The 22,228-nt window shown below is 44.1% G+C and overlaps 1 protein-coding gene across 1 annotated transcript in view; it reads right to left on the reverse strand.

The window, feature by feature from the left end:
- Positions 1-1,148: 1,148 nt before the first annotated feature.
- The window catches only part of PNOC (prepronociceptin), a 49,341-nt gene continuing 28,261 nt past the window's right edge, over positions 1,149-22,228 (reverse strand). Inside the window, exon 3 of the mRNA XM_038393721.2 lies at positions 1,149-5,902. Coding sequence (XP_038249649.1) covers positions 5,336-5,902 — 567 coding nt within the window. The 3' untranslated portion in view covers positions 1,149-5,335. The remainder of the gene's footprint in view (positions 5,903-22,228) is intronic.

Here is a 22,228-nt window from a genome sequence, read left to right on the forward strand (position 1 = left end):
GCTCCCAGCCTCACCTCCCAACTGTGGCTCCCAGGGCATGCAGGCAAATTATACTAGGCCTGGGGAGGTGACTTAAAAAATTTGGGGATCACTGCCCTATTGTATGACACCCCCCATTAATTTTGTGCAATTATGAACATTTAAATAGATAAAAATCTAAACAAATAATTAAAAATAAACATCAATATTATCTGTCAAAATTATAAAAAAAAAATTGAATTCTGCCAAGCCTATGTATACATTAGCTCCACTTGCAAGCTGCACATCAGCCGGCTACGGTTACATCCTTCATGGTCCTGAAGTTGTAAGTGACTAGACAGACAAATGGATGTGGTTGGTAGGGTGCTGGATAAGATCCAGCTGTATAGGCGCCAACTCCGGGGCTGGGTGGTGTGGGGGTGGGGCCTGAGCAGAGATGGGGGTCGAGCACCCCTCGGCACTTTGGAAAGTCGGCACCTGTGTCCAGGAGAGGTGGATGCAGGCATGGCATGGGGCACAAATGACTTCTTGGAATTCCACAGTTCTGTAAAGACTTGGCCCTATCTCTCCTTGTGGGTGTGAGACTAGTGGGAGGTAATGCTCACTGCCTTACAATCCTCTGTAAGGATCCAGAGGCAGGATCAGAATGGGGTCCACAAGTCGGTTCCCTCCCTATCTCCTCCCCAGAAGCGAGACCAAAATGGGAAGGAACTGACCCATGGTCCTGGTCTCTTCTTCCTTCCATACCTAAGGGAAGCCTGCTTTCCTCCATGCAGGCTTGGCAACTCTCAGGGTTTGTAATGAGTCTAGCAGTACTTTTTCATAATGCCCCCACACCTGGAGTGACGTGATGATGTGAGAATCTCAGCCTTCATTTAAAAATAACCCAACAAACTTCTACCCTTGTGGCAGTACAGAAAAGCTTCAAAACCTGAACCCAAATGCACTCTAAAGACTGTGAGGCCAATAATCCCAAATGCTTTATTTTATTAAAAAATTTCATGATTTTTAAACTTATCTCATAATTATGTTGAGGTCTGACTGGTGATTTTTTGAACAGTTTGGGGTTGGTTATATTGCCCTGTGGGGCCCTAGCAGTGGAGGTGGTATTATGTGGAGATTTGTGGGTGGGGTGCTCAGGAAGCCAAACCCAGTGATTGTGTCGATCACAATGATACAGTAGAAATAGTAAACTAATTTATTAATCATTTTTTGCTATGTACAAGTTTAATGGAGAAATATTTGTATGAAACAATTAAAAAGAACTGGTTCTTTTTACAAACAGTTATGGCAGTGACGCAGGTAAGACCCAGGCTTGTTGTTTATTGGTCATGCTTTCATCTGCGAGTTAGGCAGAATAGGGCAGAGCGGCAGGCCCGGCTCCATTTGTCATCCTGGGAGTTACAAAAATACACCCTCTAAAGTGACAGCACTGAGACAGCAGCTAGGACAAGATACATGCCATGGGAAAGAGACATAACGAACACACGGACACCGCTGTATCGCTGAGCAAAGAAGTCAACCCCGGAGTGATTATAAAATCTCAAGGAATGCTGACCAGGAAACCTTGTTTTCCTGCTGCTTCCTGTACCAGCCTTTAACTGACAGGCTGGTGCTGACTCCGACAACCCTTGTATACCTTACTGGAATTGAACTGTAAATGGATACCTGTGTTCATGGCAGTAAACAGTTCAACTCTTAACTGGGATGGAAGAAGAAGTACTTGGTAACTAAAGAAGGGGACTAAGAGTTGGGACATCTGGGTTCTGTTCCCAGCACTCCTCTGGGCTCACTGGATTACCTTGGTCAAGTCATGTGACTTCTCTGTGCCTCGGTTTCCCTATCTGTAAAATGAGCTATAACAATCCAAGAGTGATGTGAGGCTTAATGCTATCAAAATTTAAGCGTTTTGTTGCCCCTGGGGGAAGATGGTAGAGAAGTGCAAGGCATTTAAAATAGTTACAATAGGATCAAATTCTGATTCCCTTATTCATACAAAGTAGCAATTTACTCCATATGTGGGTCCACTCATGCAGTAAGGCATTATTTAACATCAGTAAGGGAAGCAGAATACGGTCCTTAAGTTTCATTTATGCTCTTATATTTCCGTAGTTTCTAATAGCAATATCGATCTCCTAGTCAGATATTTCCTGACAATTAATGACTAGCTGGGTAAAGGACTCGGGGGTGGGAGGGCATTGATTAACATTCTCATCACACCTCCGTCAGTACCTGGCCCAAGCCAGGGAAGCTAATGATCCAACCAGCGGACCAAATCTGGTGATGAATCCTGGTCACGTGCCACCTGAGCCATGTTGTGCATATGCGAAGAGGAAGGACGACAACTCAGGACCTCGCCTGCCAATACTCAGACAGGGAGATGACAGCACCTTGTATTGTGATAGCACTTGTTCTCTAATGAACTCAGGGCACTCTCCAGAGTAGTAAGGGGGTAAATATGATCATTATCCTCATTATACAGAGGGGGAAACTGAGGCACAAAGAGGGGCAGCGATTGCCTGTCGTCCCGCAGTGAGTCAGTCGTGGAGCTGAAAATAGAACCAGCATGTATTAGAGACACAGAGGCCATAACAGGAGTATCATTTTAAATATCCTTACATAGTATCACCACTTGGAATGGCCTATTGCTTTTTACAGGGGGATGAAAAAAAATTTCTGTTGAAATTCCAGACCCACAGATCTAGTTTGTTATTTTCAGTGACCAATCAGATGTTAACTCTTTTGAAAAATCTGTTTCCTCCAATCAGTTGTACTACCCATAGTCCTTTGCTCCAGTAAATTCACAATCCAGTTGCAGATGGATGCACCCTTCTTTACATCCTGTCTTTAACTGTTATTGTGCTGTTAAACTGTAATGTTAAACAGCTTTCATGCCCCACCACAGAGGTGGCTGCATTGCAGTAGTGGGTAAAGTGATTCCTGAATAAGAGTCTGAAGTGCTTTGGGAGCCACCAGAATGAGTTGGATGCTTTATAAATGTATATGAGATATTTTAATCCAAAGGATTTTTCTAAGGACAAACTGAAGCAATGCTCTCACGAATGAGTCTGTATTTACACACAGTGAAGGGGCCATTAAGCTTCTTTGTTAATTTTTTTTTTTTAAAAAAGGCAATGAATTTGGTGCAGGATGAGCAGTCCTGAAGACTGTAGTCCTCTTTAACCACAGAGCAGGTGTAGTACAGGCAATGGCAATGCCCATTCTCTTTGATCATATATTACCCACTCCCAACGTGCCGTGATTCTGTCCTGGAGGGACACTTCTAGTGGTAGAGCTCATTCCCATGGCCCAGTCAGCCCTGGGTTTCTGCTGAGGCTGCCAGCTAGTGGCTCTCCTGTTCAGGTGTGTGTATGAGCTCTCATTTGTTTCATGAGAGCTGAGTATTTTGGAATCTCTAATCGTGTACAGTTCCCTCCCTCTGTCCTACCATGGCTCTTTCACCTTCAACTCTGAAGAGGCCGCCTTTTTACTTTGAAACCCTGCACTGTAACCGTGCAGCTGTCGTGTATATATGCCCTAACTCTCCTCCAAGCGGTCCAGGTACATAATCAATCCTCTGACCCCAGAATAATCCTTCTAGCCCACATAACTGATTCTGGTGTCAAGTTCTTTTTCCACTCCAGCTGTGAGCATGGGGGTTCATCTCGTAAGTGACACTGCAGTGTCTGGATAAAGTCAAAGAGTAAGGATGGTTGCCAGCTTCACTGAGGAAGGAGGGCAGTGGGCAGGAGTGAGGTGAACTCATGCAGAGAGGAAAGGTTTTCTCTGGCTTGGGGGGCTGTGGTTACAACACAGATAAAAATTGTAGTAATCGTGTCCCTGTCACTAAATCCTTGATCAGTCCAAGGTGTTAACCTGGTGTGGGGACACAGATAGGTCCCATCTCCACGACAGATTTATCCATGTTGAAACTGAGCTATGTGATGACCATGTTCTAACCCTGTCCTCTGCCAAAGTTACAGTTGGAGTGTACCTGGAGCCTTCTGGTGTGGGTTATGTCTCAGAAGAGAGCTCAAGGAATGAATGGGCATTGGGAATCAACTCTCCTCTCTGCCTCCAGGGCAGGGCTCAGGCATGGTGGTGAGGCAGTGTGTACTGAAGTTTCTGTAACCACTGGGAAATTTATATTTCCTGTTTGTGCCTGGGCTGCAGACAATGAGTCTATCACAGCCAGAGCTACAGAGCCTGTCTCTTTAGCTTAAGCTGTAGCAGCTCAAGCTTTCACGCTCAGGAGGTTCCTGATTCAATTCATGGTGTGGTGGCCATCAGACTTGCACTCCTGCTGGCCCATGGCATACTTGTTTTGTAGTTGATTAGCCTCCAGGGATGTTAATCCAGCACATTTAACCCAAAGAAAATGCATTTAAAATAAACAAAGTCTCCATGTGGAGCAGGGAGAGCAGCACGGGTGTGAGGTTTGGAAGGGCTACATTTTTAAAAGCAAAAGCCCAGATTGAAGAAGGAAAGAGTGACATGACTGATTTTAACAACTCCATCTCGTTGGGCTAGAAATTGTATCCCCCAGGGCATGCTGGTCCTAGGTAGAGAGGGATGGCCATGGGATTTCCCTTGGCTGCTCTGGAGGGGGATTGCCTTGGTGGTAATGGGTGCCAGCACTGCCCCTGGAAGTCACAGGCCCCATAGGTTTGTGGATTCTGTAGTTAGTGGAGCTTTGAGTTACTCATGTGGCCCTGTGAGACTTAGGGTACATCTACGCTACAATTAAAAACCGGCTGCTGGCCTGTGCCTGCTGACTCGCGCTCAGGGGGCTCAGGCTAATGGGCAGTTTAATTGCAGTGTAGGCGTTCAACTCAGGCTTTAGGACCTTGCGAGGTGGGAGGGTCCCAGAGCTCACGCTGCATCCCGAACCCATGCAATTAAAAAGCTCCTTAGCCCAAGTCCCACTAGCCTGAGTCAGCTGGCACAGGCCAGCCATGAGTGTCTAATTGCAATGTAGACATATCCTAAGGGACCAAAACACTTGGAAATCCATTTTGAATGTGAAAAGAGAAACCAGACTGATTCTCTCTCTCCCCTCACAAGAAAATTCCCATTCTAGTAAACCTAGACTGCAAGCTCAGGGCAGGGACAGTTGTCTTGTATTTGCAGTCAAAAGTGCCATGAAAATGTAGAAGAATTAATAAATACATTGGATGATTCAGAAACCACGACCACACGGCTTTCCCCCCTTGATTCTGAGCAGCAATGAATCCGGTTGTCTGGTGAACCATTCCTAACACAGGCTCTTTGGGATCAGGGAAGGGGTTGACTTCTTTGGCCATGGCAGACTTAAACCGATTCACTATGTGTCAGTGACGTGCAACAGAGTTTCCGGTTAGATCTCGTTCTGTTCATTCAGGTCATTGGTTAAGCTATCGTACTCGCTGGAGCGCGGTGACATGCCCAGGTACTGCTTCAAGAACTCGCTAAACCTCTTCTGGTTGTTCCACTTCCGGGCTGACTTCCTGACCCCGATGAAGCCCCCGTACCGCTTCTGCACCCCCTGCATGGTGGGCTCCAGCACCTGCCTGTAACTGTACTTTCCTTTGAGGAAGCCACCAAGCCGCTTGGAAATATCCTTGGGCTGCTCTTGGAAGTCACCCAGCGGGGTCTCACTCCCATTGCTGACACCCTTGTCCACCTCCCGCTGGTGGATCAGGCTGCTCACCTTGGAAACTCTCTTCTCACCTTCCACTTTGCTAAGATCCACCACTTTGGTGAGGTCATTGAAGTGCTTCCGGCTGCCTCTGAACAGGCCACTGTCTTCCATCTCTAATGGCTGGTAGGAATCTTCTTCCAGGCTGTCAGTGCTCACCTGTATGGACGACTTCCCAGCCACTTTGGTGCAAAGCTCCCAGGTAGTACTCGAAAAGGCCTTCCCTTCACACTCCATGATGCAGACCTGCAGAGAGGAACAAAACAAGGAGGCTTTCAATCAGCCATGCAACCTTTTCTCCAGCAAGTGGAAGTAACCCCCTGCAGGACACTAGTACAAGGTCTGTGCTCTGCTTCAAGCCCTACTTAAACCCTCAGTGACAATTGCTCACCAACATGAGCGTGTGTAACCTCCTGGGTGTGGTGTTCTGTACCAGCTAGGGGCACTGAGACCACTTAGAGAAAGAGAGAGAGATTAATGATTCTGCTCTACAGCCTTAGTTAACAGCCATATGGCTTTTAGCTCATGTAGTAGAAGCTCATGCATTTCGCTTCAGAGGTCCCAGGTGTGATCCCACCTGCCGACAACCAGGGTCTGTTGGTGTTACACTTGGGTTTCCCAACCTGGCTGTTTGTTAGCCAACAATTAATAGCTGTAGACCATTGTACAGATCTGGCAAAGACAGCAGAGTCTTTCCAGGATTCTGCCTAAATTGCTAGGGAACCAGTAATCCTAAAATGTTTGAAAAGGGCTGCACAGAATAAGGATTAATTGAAGCAAGTAATTATGCTAATTCCCTGTCCTGCAGGCAGAGCTAACTTTGATATGCATGGAGTTCTGCACATCAGAGGAATGGCATGACTTTGCTCTTCTAGCTGGGATGCCCATGACATAGTGTTGCTTCTTTTTTGACCTGAGCAACTAGTTACATTTTGGGGCCATAATAGGGTGACCAGATATTTGAATTTTATAGGGACAGTCCCGATATTTGGGAGTTTGTCTTATGTAGGCACCTGTTATCCCCCAGCCCCTGTCTTTCACTCTTGCTATTTAGTCACCCTAGGTAATGGAGATTTTCTAGCTGGAAGTAGAAATTGATGGAATCTGGTATTTAGCTTTGATACAATCTTGTTTATTTACAAGGAGTGTACAAGGACCTGCTTCCCGAAACGCAGTAGGAACCACAAACAAAAGGAGCTGCATAATCTCTAGCTTTTTCCATGGTCACACCGTGTTCACTGACTACTGCTGGGCTTTCTTGCCTCCCCCCGCCGCCTCTCTTTCTTTGTTCTGTCTCTCAATTTCTGTGTGTTCTGCCTACACATGAACACCCCCCCTACAACCAATACTCAGCAAAACCCTTCCACCCACTCAGTCAAAGAGCTCTCTTAGGCTTAGTTAAGGGGCCACACCCAAAAAGCTTCACAGCTATTTTAAGTGAAGGGTGAATTCGCACATCAGTTTCAATGTGGTTTTTATTTCACCCATCACAGGGTTTAATCCAGTTCATAACAGCAGCATTTAAAATGCAGAGTGTGTGCGCTAAATGCACCTTTCTGCTGGAGAACATTTTGAAACAAATCTTTTGTTTCAGCCTCATGGCAAAATACATTCCCATCAGCCACAGCTGTAGAAGGTTGTGTAGAGCCCCCCCGCTGAGGGGCTAGATCCCATTCATGCTCATCCCAACTGTCCAATTACAGCAGCCTGTAAAATGCCCGCAACTGTGTAATGCTGAGGTTATAATACTGCGCAACAGCCCCTCTGATCTGCAGAATGGTATTTAATTAGCTTTTTGTAAGTGACTAAAAGATCTATGGGGAAAGCAGTTGTGCTCACAATGGGGCTATCTAGCCAGCCCTGTAATCCTGTCACTGAAGCATGTTTGGAAATTGTATAGTTAACACCCTTTCACGTTTTTCCTTCCTTTCTCTGCTTTGGCTGCTTGGCAGCATTGAACTGTCTGTGCAGAGGATTCACAGACAACATTCAAACCTGATGTTGGAATTATCATACTGTACCCATCGTAATAGTATCTGGGTACCTTTTACAGCCCAGCAGGCATCCCTTTAGACACTGTAGACACAAAGATAGATTTTCTTCTCGATTATGCTGGTACAAAGCCAGAGTAACTCCACTGACTTGCATCGGGTGAACTAGTCTACCGCAAATCAGAACTAACTCAAGCCTGAAATGATCCTTTTTTGAGCTATGGAACTGCTCCCTCTCCCTTAGTTTTCATTTGTTTAAAAACCTTCTGGTCTCTGGTTCTAGCATCCCCACTATGAAATACACGTGAGATGCTGTTCTCACCATATGTCTGATTTAACATTACTGGTTATCTTTACAATAACAAATCTGACCCTGAGAGGCTTCCACCCCAAATGTAGGAGAGCTGAGAGATTCCAATAGGTCAAGTAAGTATCTGAACTTATGGGTTCTCAGACACTGTCTCATCGTGTGATCTTGGGCAAGTCACTTTGCCATATGTCTGTTTGCTCATCCATCAGCTCGGAATGATAATACTTGCCTATCCGAGGGCAGCTAATGCTTGTAAAGCACTATGGATTCCCCTGGGTTGAAAAGAGCCACAGAAATGCAATGCCATCTAGAAGTGCACAGTGCATTAATTATCCAAACTGATCTTCAAGACTGTTCACTTCACCCACATTTCACAAGAAATTATCTGTGCTTCCTCTGTGTGACTACTGGGGAAGCAGACAGCAACTGCTTCAAAAAACAATATCCATTCATTGGTGAAAATGATTCATTTTTCCCTTTGAAGTTTGTGCTTCTGTTCCACTCTCCCTCTGCTTATTACCGCTCTGTCCTTAATCCAGGCATCATCCGCATGCTTCCTCCTTTTATCAGACCTAGTTCTCTCCAGGCTAGGATGCAGATCAAACGATGGGCCATGTGGCCACAGCTTTTGCTGTTAGTCATGGTTAGCAAGCCTCATGTTGATGACTAAACCAGCCAACGGGGAAAACTGGTTCAGGGAAAAATAGTATTTTTTTTTTATCTTCAGAAAGAAACCAGTTTGATCCTCACCAAAGTTGTTTGTATGATGCAGGCTGGGCCCAAATGACACACTGGTTGTAGCAACAGATCGATCAAACTAAACAATGTGTGTAGACCCTGCCAGTTTGGGGGCTCCAGAGATGTAGCTCACACAGGGAGCAGGGCCGCACAGAGACTATCTACCTGGGCTGGAGAGTGGACACACCAGAAGAGTGACAACCTTGGTTTCCCCTAGGAGGTACTGTCCGAGGGACTGCATGACCAGAGCAAGGGAGACCCAGAGGAGAAGAGGGGTGATTGTTAACCTCCACCACCACATGGAGAGGGAACTGTTTTCTGACTGTCCCAGTCAGAAGGCCTGAGTCTGCCTCAGAGCCCCAGAGAGCCCATAGGCCACTCCCCGCACTGGAAGCCAGGAGTCAGCCAGGGCTTGATTCGACTGGGACATCAACCAGCTGCATGGCACCTGCCCCTCAAACAGCTCTCTTGATCAGGCTGCGGGTGGCCTTTGGGGAGAGGTGAGATTCTCTCCTAATACTGCTGGGAATAATTAAGAAAGGGATAGATAATAGGATAGAAAATATCATGTTGCCTCTATATAAATCCATGGTATGCCCACATCTTGAATACTATGCACAGATGTGGTCGCCCCATCTCAAAGAAGAAATATTGGAATTGGAAAAAGTTGAGAAAAGGGCAACAAAAATGATTAGGGGCATGGAACGGCTTCTGTATGAGGAGAGATTAATAAATCTGGGACTTTTCAGCTTGGAAAAGAGATGGCTAAGGGGAGATATGATTGAGGTCTATAAAATCATGACTGGTGCAGAGAAAGTATATAAGGAAGTGTTGTTTACTACTTCTCATAACATAAGAACTAGGGGTCACCAAATTAAATTAATAGGCAGCAGGTTTAAAACAAATAAAAGGAAGTATTTCTTCACAGAATGCACAGTCAACCTGTGGAACTCCTTGCCAGAGGATGTTATGAAGGCCAAAACCATAACAGGGTTCACAAAAAAACTAGAAAAATTCATGGAGGATAGGTCCATCAATAGCTATTAGCCAGGATGGACAGGGATGATGTCCCTAGCCTCTGTTTGCCAAAAGCTGGGAATGAGCAACAGGGGATGGATCACTTGATGATCCCCTGTTCTGTTCATTCTCTCTGGGGCACCTGGCACTGGCCACTATCAGAAGACAGGATACTGGGCTAAATGGACCTTTGGTCTGACCCAGTATGGCCGTTCTTGTGTTCTTATGTACTGGTATTGTGGTGGGTTTTCACTAGGCGTTGTAAAATTGCTTGCAACTTTTAGTCACCATCCCTAGCTCCGTCTCCTGTTCCTTTCTCCTCCCTTAATGATCCCCTTTCCTGTTCCAGGGCGTAAACTGTTGTTTTTATTGTGGTTTAGATTTGCTATGTTAGTTTTATCTAAGAGGTCATGGGGTATTAGCCCTGTGTATGCCTGCCTTTAGGTGAGGGCACCTGTCACCTGGACGCAGAGCCCATGGGTTTTAAGGGGAAGGGAGAGGGTCTGAGAGTAACCAAGGTGGGTGGAATCAGGGACTACACCACCTTTACAGATTGGGGCCCTCTAGGAGGGGACTACCCTTAGAAACCATAGGGGTAATTTGACTTCTATATTTGGGGAGGGGGCAGCTGCAGTCAGGCCAGTGGGGCTGCGTTGGTGGGTCGGAGGGGGCAAATTCTGTGCCTGCCAGTGCCCTGCCAAACCACACCCATGTTAGAAACTGGTAGGTTTATTAAATATGTAGCTCATGAGCCTGTCTTACCAAAGTCCAGGGGCATCTGGACCTTGAGTCTTGGTTGTGACGATCTTTTTTGTATATCTAATAATGGAGAGAGAACCTTACTTTAAAACAGAGGGCTCTAGGAGTATGGAATGCTATTCTCAGTGCTCCTGGTAAGATCTATCCTGAGTTGTGAATGCTCTCTTCAGAGGCAAGTATAGACCTGTTGGTGAACTGTATGCCACTTTCATTGTAACTCATATGTGGTGGTATAGTTTTACTCTGGTCCATGTGGTATTTCTATAGCATCTTTCTTCTGGGAAACCCAAAGTGCTTTACAAACACAGTAAAGGCTCACCCTTGTTATATCGGTATTATGAAAAGGGGGCAGTCTGTCCATACAGTAGTTAGTTGCAGCCAGCTTCTGTTATAAAATCCTGTTTTTAACACCCTACAGCTTTGGTTTGGAAAATTTCTTTAAACTAAAAAGTGCTACATTTACTCTGAAACAACAGAGGACTGTTTCTGCAAAGTTTGAAGAAAATCAGTCTAAGTGACTTACTGGTCAATAAATACCTAGATTTGAAAAAAAAATTGTTTAACATTCCTTTGTCTCCCTCTAGTGCAGCCTGGTTATTACTACACTATCCCTTCAAACTTTTTATATTCACCTCTCCTTGCAAGCCCAGGCACTAGCTGTGTTTGAAGAAATTAGATCATTAATGAGTTTGCTTGCTTACAGTGTTTTTGTGAGGATAGTTTGGGGCTCAGTCCTCTGGCAAAAAATGCCCTAGACATGAATGTCAACTGACTTCATTGGTAGTAGGATTTGGAACCATGGCCCAGATTTCTGAAAATGCTGAGCTCCTAATGTGACACTTGGGGTCAGACTTTCAGAGGAGTGTAACATCTAACATACTTGGCTCTTCAGTAATTCTTGCCCATTATTTTGATGCCTGACAGGAGCTGAGTTGTCTGGAAAATCTGGCCCCAATTGTGGGTGCTAAATTATTTTGAAAATCTGTCCAAGTTTTGGTGCATCTTGCTCTCTATCGGCTAGCTGCAGCTTGGGAAGAATATAAGGGTCTTTCTAGAGCTAATAGACACTTTCCTTTGCTCAAATGGCAAAGAGCTATGTCTTTTGAAGCTGTAGGTCTAGGGTTCTCTTCCCTGCTCCTGTTGTAGGTGTGGCTTAGAAAAGTGGTTTCTTAATAGTAAAGGTAGCGTAAGGCTTATTCCCTCTCGTAATTGCAGAAAAAAATGTAAAGTCTCATGCTTACAAATCATTAGTGGTAGTTCTCATTAATAATAGCATGTGTCCTTACTAGGACTGTCACACGATTAAAAAAAATTAATCTTGTGATTAAAATTTTTTTATTAAAAAAAATTAATTGTACTATTAATTGCACTGTTAAACAATAATAGAATACTGTTTATTTAAATATTTGTTAATGTTTTCTACATTTTCAAATATATTGATCTCAATTACAACACAGAATACAAAGTATACAGTACTCACTTTGTTTATTTTTTATCACAAATTTTTGTTCTGTAAAAACAAAAGAAATAGTATTTTTCAATTCACCTCATACAAGTACTGTAATGCAATTTTTTTATCATGAAAGTTGAACTTACAAATGTAGAATTATGTACAAAAAATAACTGCATTAAAAAATAAAACAATGTAAAACTTTAGAGCCTACAAGTCCACTCAGTCCTACTTCTTGTTCAGCCAGTCACTCAAACAAACAAGTTTGTTTACATGTGCAGGAGATAATGCTGCCCGCTTCTTGCTTACAATGTCACCTGGAAGTGAGAACAAATATTTGCATGGCACTGTTGTAGCCGGCATTGCAAGATGTTTATGTGCCAGATGCACTAAAGATTCATATGTTAGGTTGGATATTAGGAAAAACTTTTTCTCTAGGAGGGTGGTGAAACACTGGAATGCGTTACCTAGGGAGGTGGTGGAATCTCCTTCCTTAGAAGTTTTTAAAGTCAGGCTTGACAAAGCCCTGGCTGGGATGATTTAGTTGGGGATTGGTCCTGCCTTGAGCAGGGGGTTGGACTAGATGACCTCCTAAGGTCCCTTACAACCCTGATATTCTATGATTCTATGCCCCTTCATCTTCAACCACCATTCCAGAGGATATGTGTCCATGCTGATGACAGGTTCTGCTCAATAACGATCCAAAGCAGTGCAGACCAATGCATGTTCATTTTCATCATCTGAGTCAGATGCCAGCAGTAGAAAGTTGATTTTCTTTTTTGATGGTTCGGGTTCTGTAGTTTCCGCATCGGAGTGTTGCTCTTTTAACACTTCTGAAAGCATGCTCCACACCTCGTTCCTCTCAGATTTTGGAAGGCACTTCAGATTCTTAAACCTTAGAGTGCTATAGCTATCTTTAGAAATCTCACATTGGTACCTTCTTTGTGTTTTGTCAAATACGCTGTGAAAGTGTTCTTAAAATGAACAACATGTGCTGGGTCATCATCTGAGACTGCTATAACATGAAATATATGGCAGAATGCAGGTAAAACAGCAAGAGACGTACTACTCTCACCTAAGGAGTTCAGCAAAATGTAATTAACGCATTATTTTTTTAACGAGTGTCATCAGCATGGAAGCATGTCCTCTGGAACAATGGCTGAAGCATAAAAAGGCATATGAATCTTTGGCACATCTGGCACGTAAATATCTTGCGATGCCGGCTACAAGAGTGCCATGTGAACGCCTGTTCTCTCTTTCAGGGGACATTGTAAATAAGAAGCTGGCAGCATGATCTCCCGTAAATGTAAACAAACTTGTTTGTCTTAGCAATTGGCTGAATAAGAAGTAGGACTGAGTGGACTTGTAGGGTCTGAAGTTTTACATTGTTTTGTTTTTGCAGTTATGTAACAAAAATATTGACATTTGTAAGTTGCACTTTCATGATAAAAAGATTGCATTATGGTACCTATATGAAGTGAATTGAAAAATACCATTTCTTTTGTTTATCATTTTTACAGTGCAAATAATATAAAGTGAGCACTGTACACTTTGTATTCTGTGTTGTAATTGAAATCAATATATTTGGAAAATATAGAAAAACATCCAAAAATAATTAATAAATTTCCATTAATATTCTATTGTTTACTAGCACAATTAAAACTGTGATTAATCACGATTAATTTAAAATAATTTAGAAGAAGAATTAAGTCTTCTTTTTCTTTTTTTTGGGAAGTGTTTAATATTTGTACCTTCTCTCTACTCACTGAAATCACATCGCACCACACTTTGTGGTAGATTCAAACACACTGGCTCAAGTTAGAGTACCTTATCCAGTTAGAGCTACCAAGGAATTTTAGGCACAATGGGAAGTTAGTCGAGACATTAGGGTTGATGCCTCCGGCTTTAGTAGCCTTTGTTCTGTAGCTCATCCATAAGTCAGCACTGCTAGTTACTTAGTGCCCCTTGTCCTCACGCATTAACATAGCTCTGACTCAAAGGAAAGAGCATCGTCATTTCCACTTCCTACAGCAGTGAGATTTCCTTTGGAGGTCTCCTAGCCAGCCCCTCTTAGTTTATACTGTCTGGCAGGCTCACAGCCCCAATGTTATGGCCACATGAAGTTGTCCCACTGGAGCCTAGGACTGCAGTCTTTCCCTCTCTTTTGCTTTAAACCTGACCATGCAGCACACACACTGAGGATAGCAAGTAGAGCATCACTTCCCCACAAAGATCATGCTAACTGTCAATTTAATAAATCAGCTAAAAAACGCTATCAGCTGTGCCTCCCTGTACTGCGCCGCCACTTCACTTCCAAGCCAGTGAGCAGAAATAGAGGTCCTGAATGCTATGGATTGAGCTGATGGGTGCAGGAAGGGGGAATGACATCTGTCTCTCCTTCACCCAACCTACTGCCCCCAGACTATTCTCTGTCAGAATGAGAGCAGGTGCAATTTTTAATGCTTCATTTCCAATAAAAGATAATGAAACTCCTTTGTTACCACTCAAGCGTACTTGCAAATGGGTTTCCACTTGCCGTTTAGGCACTGATCTGTGTCTACATTAGGAACATTACAAGCTAGACATGGCTTCCTCAGGAGGATTCAATGGAGCTCTATTGGAGTGAGAGGCCCTCATTGTCAGGGTTCTCCTCTCTCTCTCTCTTTAACTTGTTCTTGGTGCTGCCTTCCAGAGCACGCAGGCACCTACTGATTAAGACTGACATAGTGACACTGCCAGGGGTTGGAATGGGGGTGGGAGATAAGGGTGGGACTGTCCCAATGAATGTTACATGCCAGATCCACTTCCCTACTCCCAGTTTCTAACACCTCTTTGTTTTTAATTTCCCAGAGCCATAATGGTAGATCCTTAGCTGTGAATAGCGCCCCATTGATTTACACCAGGTGTGGGTCTGGCTCAGAGTGAACTAGACTGAACAGCTCATCTACATTTGCCAGATAGACCTGCTCCAAGAGTTTCTCCCCCCAGTCCTTTACACCTCACCCCAAATTCCTGCCCCACATTGATAGCAAGTTGGTATGATGACAAAGGACTTGAGGTCATGCCCATAACTTTGCAGGTTCTGAAGCTGGCTAGGGCATCATTAAGAAGTCTTAACCAGCCAGCCAATTAGGTCACAACACTGAAAAACTACTCCTACATTTTCAAAGTGTTGAGTGGGTTTTCACCTGCCCATGAGACTGAATGAGAATTAGTTGGCTGATGCTTAGAAAATGTAGGCATCCCATATCAGGTTTCAGTATAACGTTCTCACTGTCAAAACCAAATCTTCTTTCTAAGTCTACTGTGCCTATCACTGTGGTATCTGAGCCTCCCTGATTCAAGTCATCCTCTGCTATTGTCTCAGTGTCACACACTGGCCCACCACCAGCCAGTCATCTCCTCTCATGAAGCAATTATTTCCAACGCCACTAGTCACCTACATTTTACTGGTCATTGTTGCTGGTGGCTGCATGCCAGCTATCATTCATATCCATCCTGACACGCTCTCAAGTGGAACAAGAAACTTAGCTCCTTGCAGGGCAAATCAAGTCTGTCATAATGTAAAATGCTCTTCTTTGGTGCTCAACTTGCATCTGGCTTGAGACAAAATGTGAGATTGTACTGGACACCACCCAGTGTCCCAGAATCGCGAGCTAGCAGGAAGTCTGAGCTCTTGCCTACGTCTCACTTTCCTTCATCTTGCCTGGAAATATTCCCAACATGGACAACTATCAGTACTCAATGGGCATAAGATCTAACTACCTATCATCCTTGCTATTAAACTCTGTTTCTTTAGGGCAACCACGTACTAACCTTCTTGGCCTTTAAGGCTAAGGAGACAGTCCTCACTACTACTGCACCAGCAAAAAGTGTAGCTGAGAGACTGGACAGAACTAGATCCTCTCCAAAACAGAATGTGTCTATATTCCTCAGGGAAAAGCCTAATCTCGCTTACATCAGATGATTCCTTTGACTTCAGTAGTTATGTCCAAGTGTGACTGAAATCTGAATCTGACCTAGTCACTCTACAGAACAGCCTGGATCAGTTTCCCCTATTCCTATAAAAGGGAGCTTCAACTATGTGCTCGGTGCTGCACGAGCCACAGCAATAAGGAGCGCTGCCAGACGAGCTTATAGATAAGCTGTTTACTGTCACAGAGAAGACCTGATATGCTGGGGAAAGCAGAGATGGGAATAACTGAGCATGCTTCAAGCTTCAGCCTTTTGAGATAGTTCTGTGAAAAGATGGTGGAGTGGGGGCTAGAACCAGCTATGGGAAAATAATTTTTCACAATAAAAAAAGGAACTGGAGGGACTTTGCTCTAACTTTCAAGAGGAAAAAAATAAATCTTTGAGTCTTGAATCTTAGCCTGAGCTGGGAACATGTCAGAAATCTGAGCATATGAAAATGGGGGTTTATAGTAGCTGATTCGCAAATTATTGCTATTAATACAGAAAGGGAGAGCAACCTCCTGGGCAGACTATGTTCCCCTTTAAATCATTGGTCCTATATTAATTACTATGATAAGTGAGCAACAGAATCATAGGAACAGCCTTGCTTTATCGCCTTCTAGTTCTTATTTATTTTCCCATCCAGTCCATTCTTTTGTACTCGTTTGCCACCCTCACTCCTGCTCCAAATACCCGTTCGCTTAGCTGCCTGCCAGGGCCACTCATGATGCCAGCTGCTAACGCGGATTCTTCCAGTGCATGCATTCATTCATCATCCCTAGTGATTGCCTGGGCTACTGAGCCAGAAAGTGACCATCTGCACAATCCCTCGCTGCGAGGCCATCACGTCGCTGCTCCCAAGCACAGCAGCAAGAGCTCACAGCAGCCTTCTCCCTTCTGCTGTGCCCTTGAAGGGCTGTTGAAGGTGCAGCATGTTATGGCAGGGATTAGTCATAGTGCTGAAGCACAGAGACCATGGGAGAGCGCAGCATGAGATGGTGATGGGTGTTCAAAACTAACTGTAATGATGCATCAGCTGTGTTAACTGTCTGTTGTCCTTTACAGGGAAATTGGGGGTGGGGAGGCGAGAGCTGTAGAGGTTCCAACGGCTCCTGTCACAGACCAAGTCAGCAAGCAGGAATGTCTTCATTAAAGTGCTACTGTAGTGCAACTGTGCAAATGTAGCATTTTAAATGTAGACTTTCCCTCAGAATGAATCCAGGGCTTGGTGTAGAATATAAAACAGTACCTTCCTAGGACCTAGTTATTTGCACTGCATGTTCTGTGCATGGTTACAAGGTAGAGCATACAGGAGGAGGTAACTCTAACTGGGGGACTGTTGTGCTCAAGGTTCTCAACTGGGGGGCATCAAACTTTAGGGGAGTGCAGTGAACCAGGTCAAATTTGAGTTAGTGGTGTTGAGACCTCGCACAGAATTCAGGTTGCACTTCTCAAACTAGGCACTCTAATGACTTCAGCTCTACTCCTGCAGCTATGCCCTGAGTGTAGGGAACTCAGCCCACCTTATCCATCCACAACAAAGAGTTTCATTTGTCAGTGAAAAAAACACTCCTAATCATACAGTGACTGAGCTACTTCACAACCTTCTTTAAAGCCATACATAGCACACACCAAAACATTTTACAAATTGTTAATTAGACACAGAAGGCAGTCATTCCCCATACCTTATTAAGAGCCTGATCCTTCAAGGTGCTGAGGATACTCAATAAAAATACATTAGAAGCAAGAGAAAGACCAAGGACAGGGTAGGCCTGTTACTCAGTGAGGGCGGGAAAAACAATAACAGATAATATGGAAATGGTAGAGGTGCTAAATGACTTTTTTGTTTGTTTTCACCAAAAAGGTTAATAACGATTGGATGTCTAACATAGTGAATGCCGGTGAAAATGAGGTAGGATCCGAGACTAAAATAGGGAAAGAACAAGTTAAAAATTACTTAGATAAGTTAGATGTCTTCAAGTCACCAGGGCCTCATGAAATACATCCTAGAATACTCAAGGAGCTGCTGACTGAGGAGATATGTGAGCCCTTAATGATTATCTTCAAAAAGTCATGGAAGATGAGTGAGATTCCAGAGGACTGGAAAAGGGCAAATATAGTGCTAATCTATAAAAAGGGGAATAAGAACAACCCCGGGGAATTACAGACCAGTCATCTTAACTTCAGTACCTGGATAGATAATGGAGCAAATAATTAAGTAATCAATTTGCAAACATAAGAACAGCATACTAGGTCTGACCAAAGGTCCATCTAGCCCAGTATCCTGTCTTCTGACAGTGGCCAATGCAAGGTGCTTCAGAGGAAATGAACAGAACAGGTAATCATCAAGTGATCCATCCCCTGTTGCCCATTCCCAGCTTCTGGCAAACAGAGGCTAGGGACACCATCCCAGACCATTCTGGCTAATAGCCAATATCCTCCGTGAATTTATCTAGTTCTTTTTTGAACCCTGTTATAGTCTTGGCTTTCACAACATCCTGTGGCAAAGAGTTCCACAGGTTGATTGTGCATTGTGTGAAGAAATATTTCCTTTTGTTTGTTTTAAACCTGCTGCCTATTAATTTCATTTGGTGACCCCTAGTTCTTGTGTTATGAGAAGGAGTAAATTCCTTATTTACTTTCTCCACATCAGTCCACACCTAGAAGATAATAAGATGATAGGTAATAGTTGCATGGATTTGTCAAGAACAAATCATGTTAAACCAATCTAATAGCTTTCTTTTGTCAGAGTAACAAGTCTTGTGGATGTGGGGAAGCAGCACATGTGTATATCTTGACTTTGGTAAGGCTTTTTATACTGTCTCGCATGATTGTCTCATAAACAAACCAGGGAAATACAACCTAGATGGAGCTACTATAAGATGGGTGCATAACTGGTTGGAAAACTGTTCCCTGAGAATAGTTATCAGTGGTTCACAATCAAGCTGGAAGGGCCTATCAAGTGGGGGTCCCACAGGAATCAGTTGTGGGTCCGGTTCTGTTCAATATCTTCATCAATGATTTAGATAAAGGCATAGAGCAGGGGTCCTGACCCCTCAGGAGGTCACAAGGTTGTTACATGGGGATCGCAAGCTGTCAACTCCTTGGGACTGACAGCTCCCAGCTCCCATTAAATTAAATTACCCCTCCCATTTTTAATGGATCAGCGGGGGTCACACTCAGAGGCTTGCTGTGTGAAAGGGGTCACCAATACAAAAAGTTTGAAAACCACTGGCACAGAGAATACACTTATAACATTTGTGGACAATACCAAGCTGGGAAGAGTTGCAAGTGCTTTAGAGGATAGGATTAAAATTCAAAATGATCTGGAGAACTGGTCTGAAGTTAGTAAGATGAAATTCAATAAGGACAAATGCAAAGTACTCCACTTAGGAAGGAACAATAATTTGCACATGTACAAAATGGGAAATGACTGCCTAGGAAGGAGTACTGCAGAAAGGGATCTGGGGGTCATAGTGGATCACTGCTGCAAAAAAAGCGAACATCATGCTGGGATGTATTAGCGGGTATGTTGTAAGCAAGACATGAGCAGTAATTCTTCTGCTCTACTTAGCATTGATTAGGCCTCAATGGGAGTATTTTGTTGAGTTCTAGGTGCCACATTTCAGGAAAGATGTGGACAAATTGGAGAAAGTCCCGAGAAGAGCAACAAAAATGATTAAAGGTTTAGAAAACATGACCTTTAAGGGAAGTTTGAAAAAAGTTGGGTTTGTTTAGTCTGGAGAAGAGAAGACTGAAAGGGGACATAAAAGTTTTAAACTACATAAAAGGTTGTTACAAGGAGAAGGGAGGAAAGTTCTCATTGACCTCTGAGGATAGGACAAGAAGCAATGGGCCTGAAGTGCAGCCAGGGTGGTTTAGGTTGGACGTTAGGAAAAACTTCCTGTCAGGATAATTAAGTACTGGAATAAATTGCCAAGGGAGGTTGTGGAAACTCCATCATTGGAGATTTTTAAGAGCAGGTTAGACAAACACCTGTCAGGGATAGTCTAGATAATACTTAGTCCCATCATGAGTGCAGGGGACTGGACTAGATGATCTCTCAAGGTCCCTTCCAGTCTTATGATTCAGTTGGTGCTCAGCATAACCTGCTGAATCAGGTGACCAGCTCTCCAAGTATCATTAGACACATGGCTAACATGTCTCTGTATGCAAACTTTATATGGTCAGATCATGAAGGTAGAGCACTTGTATGGTGCCATGGTGTCAAAGCAGCACATTTACTACCAGAGCCATGTATGACAAGTTAGAAAGCTAATATCCTGAAACGCACAATTTCAAGACTTGACATGTGAATAAGATAAGCTGGCATCTCTCTGGGGGCAGAGTTAGGGTAGTTTGGGTGCCTTGTCTGAGGAGTACATGGTTATGTAGCAGTATCATTTTTGCTATTGTAAAAAGGGATGGGGCTCTAAGTTTAAAAAAAATTTCTATGGTGGGGTAGCTCACGAAAGCTTATGCTCAAATAAATTTGTTAGTCTCTAAGGTGCCACAAGTCCTCCTTTTCTTTTTTGCGAATACAGACTAACACGGCTGCTACTCTGAAACCTGCTTAGTACAGCGGTTCTCAAACAATGCGGTGGGCCTTCCAAGAGAGGCGCAGAAATGTGTTAAGGGAAGCACGAGCTGTGTGCCTTTTTTTTAGGAGCTCCAGCTGTCAGCTTGGATGGTGGGGCTTGTGCACACCTGGGTTCTTCTTCCCTCCCTCCCCTCCTTGCTGCCCCCCGCAGGAATCCCTCACTGGGAGGCAGCCCAGACTCAGGATCTCCTCCCCTGCCAATCCCGCACCTGGTCAGCCCCAGGGTGGCAGCAGCAGTGCAGAAGTAAGGGTGGCAATGGGGCGCTAAGTCTGCTGTGAAAAGTGATATTGACAAATATCACTTTTCACATTGCCACCTTTCTGTGCTGCTGCTGGCACAGCACTGCCTTCAGAGCTGGGCCCCCAACCAGCAGCTGCTGCTCTCAGCTCTGCCTTCAGAGCTCGGTGGTGATATATGTACTTGGGGAGGGGGCATAAATGACTACAGACACAAAGAAGAGGGACCTGATCAAATAAGTTTAAGAACCACTGCTCTAGTAGATTGAGTGATAGGATTAGTAACAACAAGTGAAGAGCTGTAAATGTAATTAAGTCAAATTCTCATTACACTCCTGACAAACTGGAGTAACTCCATTGACATCAGTGGGTCATTTGGATTTACACTATGTGACTAAGGAGAGGGATCAACTACCAGTACGGGACTGAGTAATTCTGAGCATGTCCTGTGTGAACTTGATGTCTCTAGATGTCTGAGCAGATTCAGACTGAGCTGAATGCTCATATAGTTGATCCAAGCGCTGTGCCCTGTCGTATCTGAGCGTCTTCCAGGTGGTAGCACTCTTTCTACAAGATGGTAAATTATTTATATGTGCTGCCCCTCTGAGAGCTGTTAAGCTGTGTGAGTTATTAAATCCCCTTTGCTGCTCTCCAGATCTAAAAGAGTGCAGACTGAAAAACTCAGCTGTCATTCCATGTTTTTTTAAGCAGAAGAATAGAGAGGAAAACTAGTTTTGTGGTGAAGGCCTTGGGAGAGGGTTTGGGAAATATGGGTTGAGTCATTTGCTCTGCCACAGAATCTTTGTGGCTTTGGGCAAGTTACTTAATCTGTGTTCCTTATCTATAGAATGGGGACAAAGAAGCTTCCTTTGTCTGAATCTATTTAGGCTGCAAACTCTTTGGGATAGTCCCTGCCCTGAAGAACTCACAATCTAAATTGACAGGCACTTGCGCAGTAGGCCCTGATCTTCACTGCGGCCTCTTGGTGCTACTGGAATGCATTGCACACAATAATTCTCTCATTTAGAGAACTGTAAAATCCACATATGTTAAAAGACAATCCATGTGCAGTTTATGGTGAGTCTTCTCCTGGCAAACAGCCAGCCAGCCAGCTCAGAGGGTATGTCTACACTGCAAAGAAAATCCCACAGTACCAAGTCTCAGAGCCCAGGTCAAGTGACTGGGGGTTGTGGGGATTGTGCTGTGGGGCTAAAAATACTAGTGTAGATGCTCCAATTTGAGCTGGAACCCGGGCTTCAAGTTCCACTCCACTGGGGGGATTTCAGAGCCTAGGCTACAGCCAAAGTCGGAACATCTATGCTGTTATTTTTAGCCCAGAGCACAAGTCAATTGACCTGGGCTCTGAAACTCAGCACCATGGGTTTTTCTTTGCAGTGTAGGCATATCCAGAGAAGTGCAGTGCATTCCCTACTGTCCCAACCATCTCCTCCCTCTCCCCTTGGATTTCCAGGTCGGCACTGGCCAGAATCACACTTACAAAATATAAGCCTAACAC

This window comes from Dermochelys coriacea, chromosome 3 (genome assembly GCF_009764565.3).
Source record: "Dermochelys coriacea isolate rDerCor1 chromosome 3, rDerCor1.pri.v4, whole genome shotgun sequence".
NCBI lineage: Eukaryota > Metazoa > Chordata > Testudines > Dermochelyidae > Dermochelys > Dermochelys coriacea.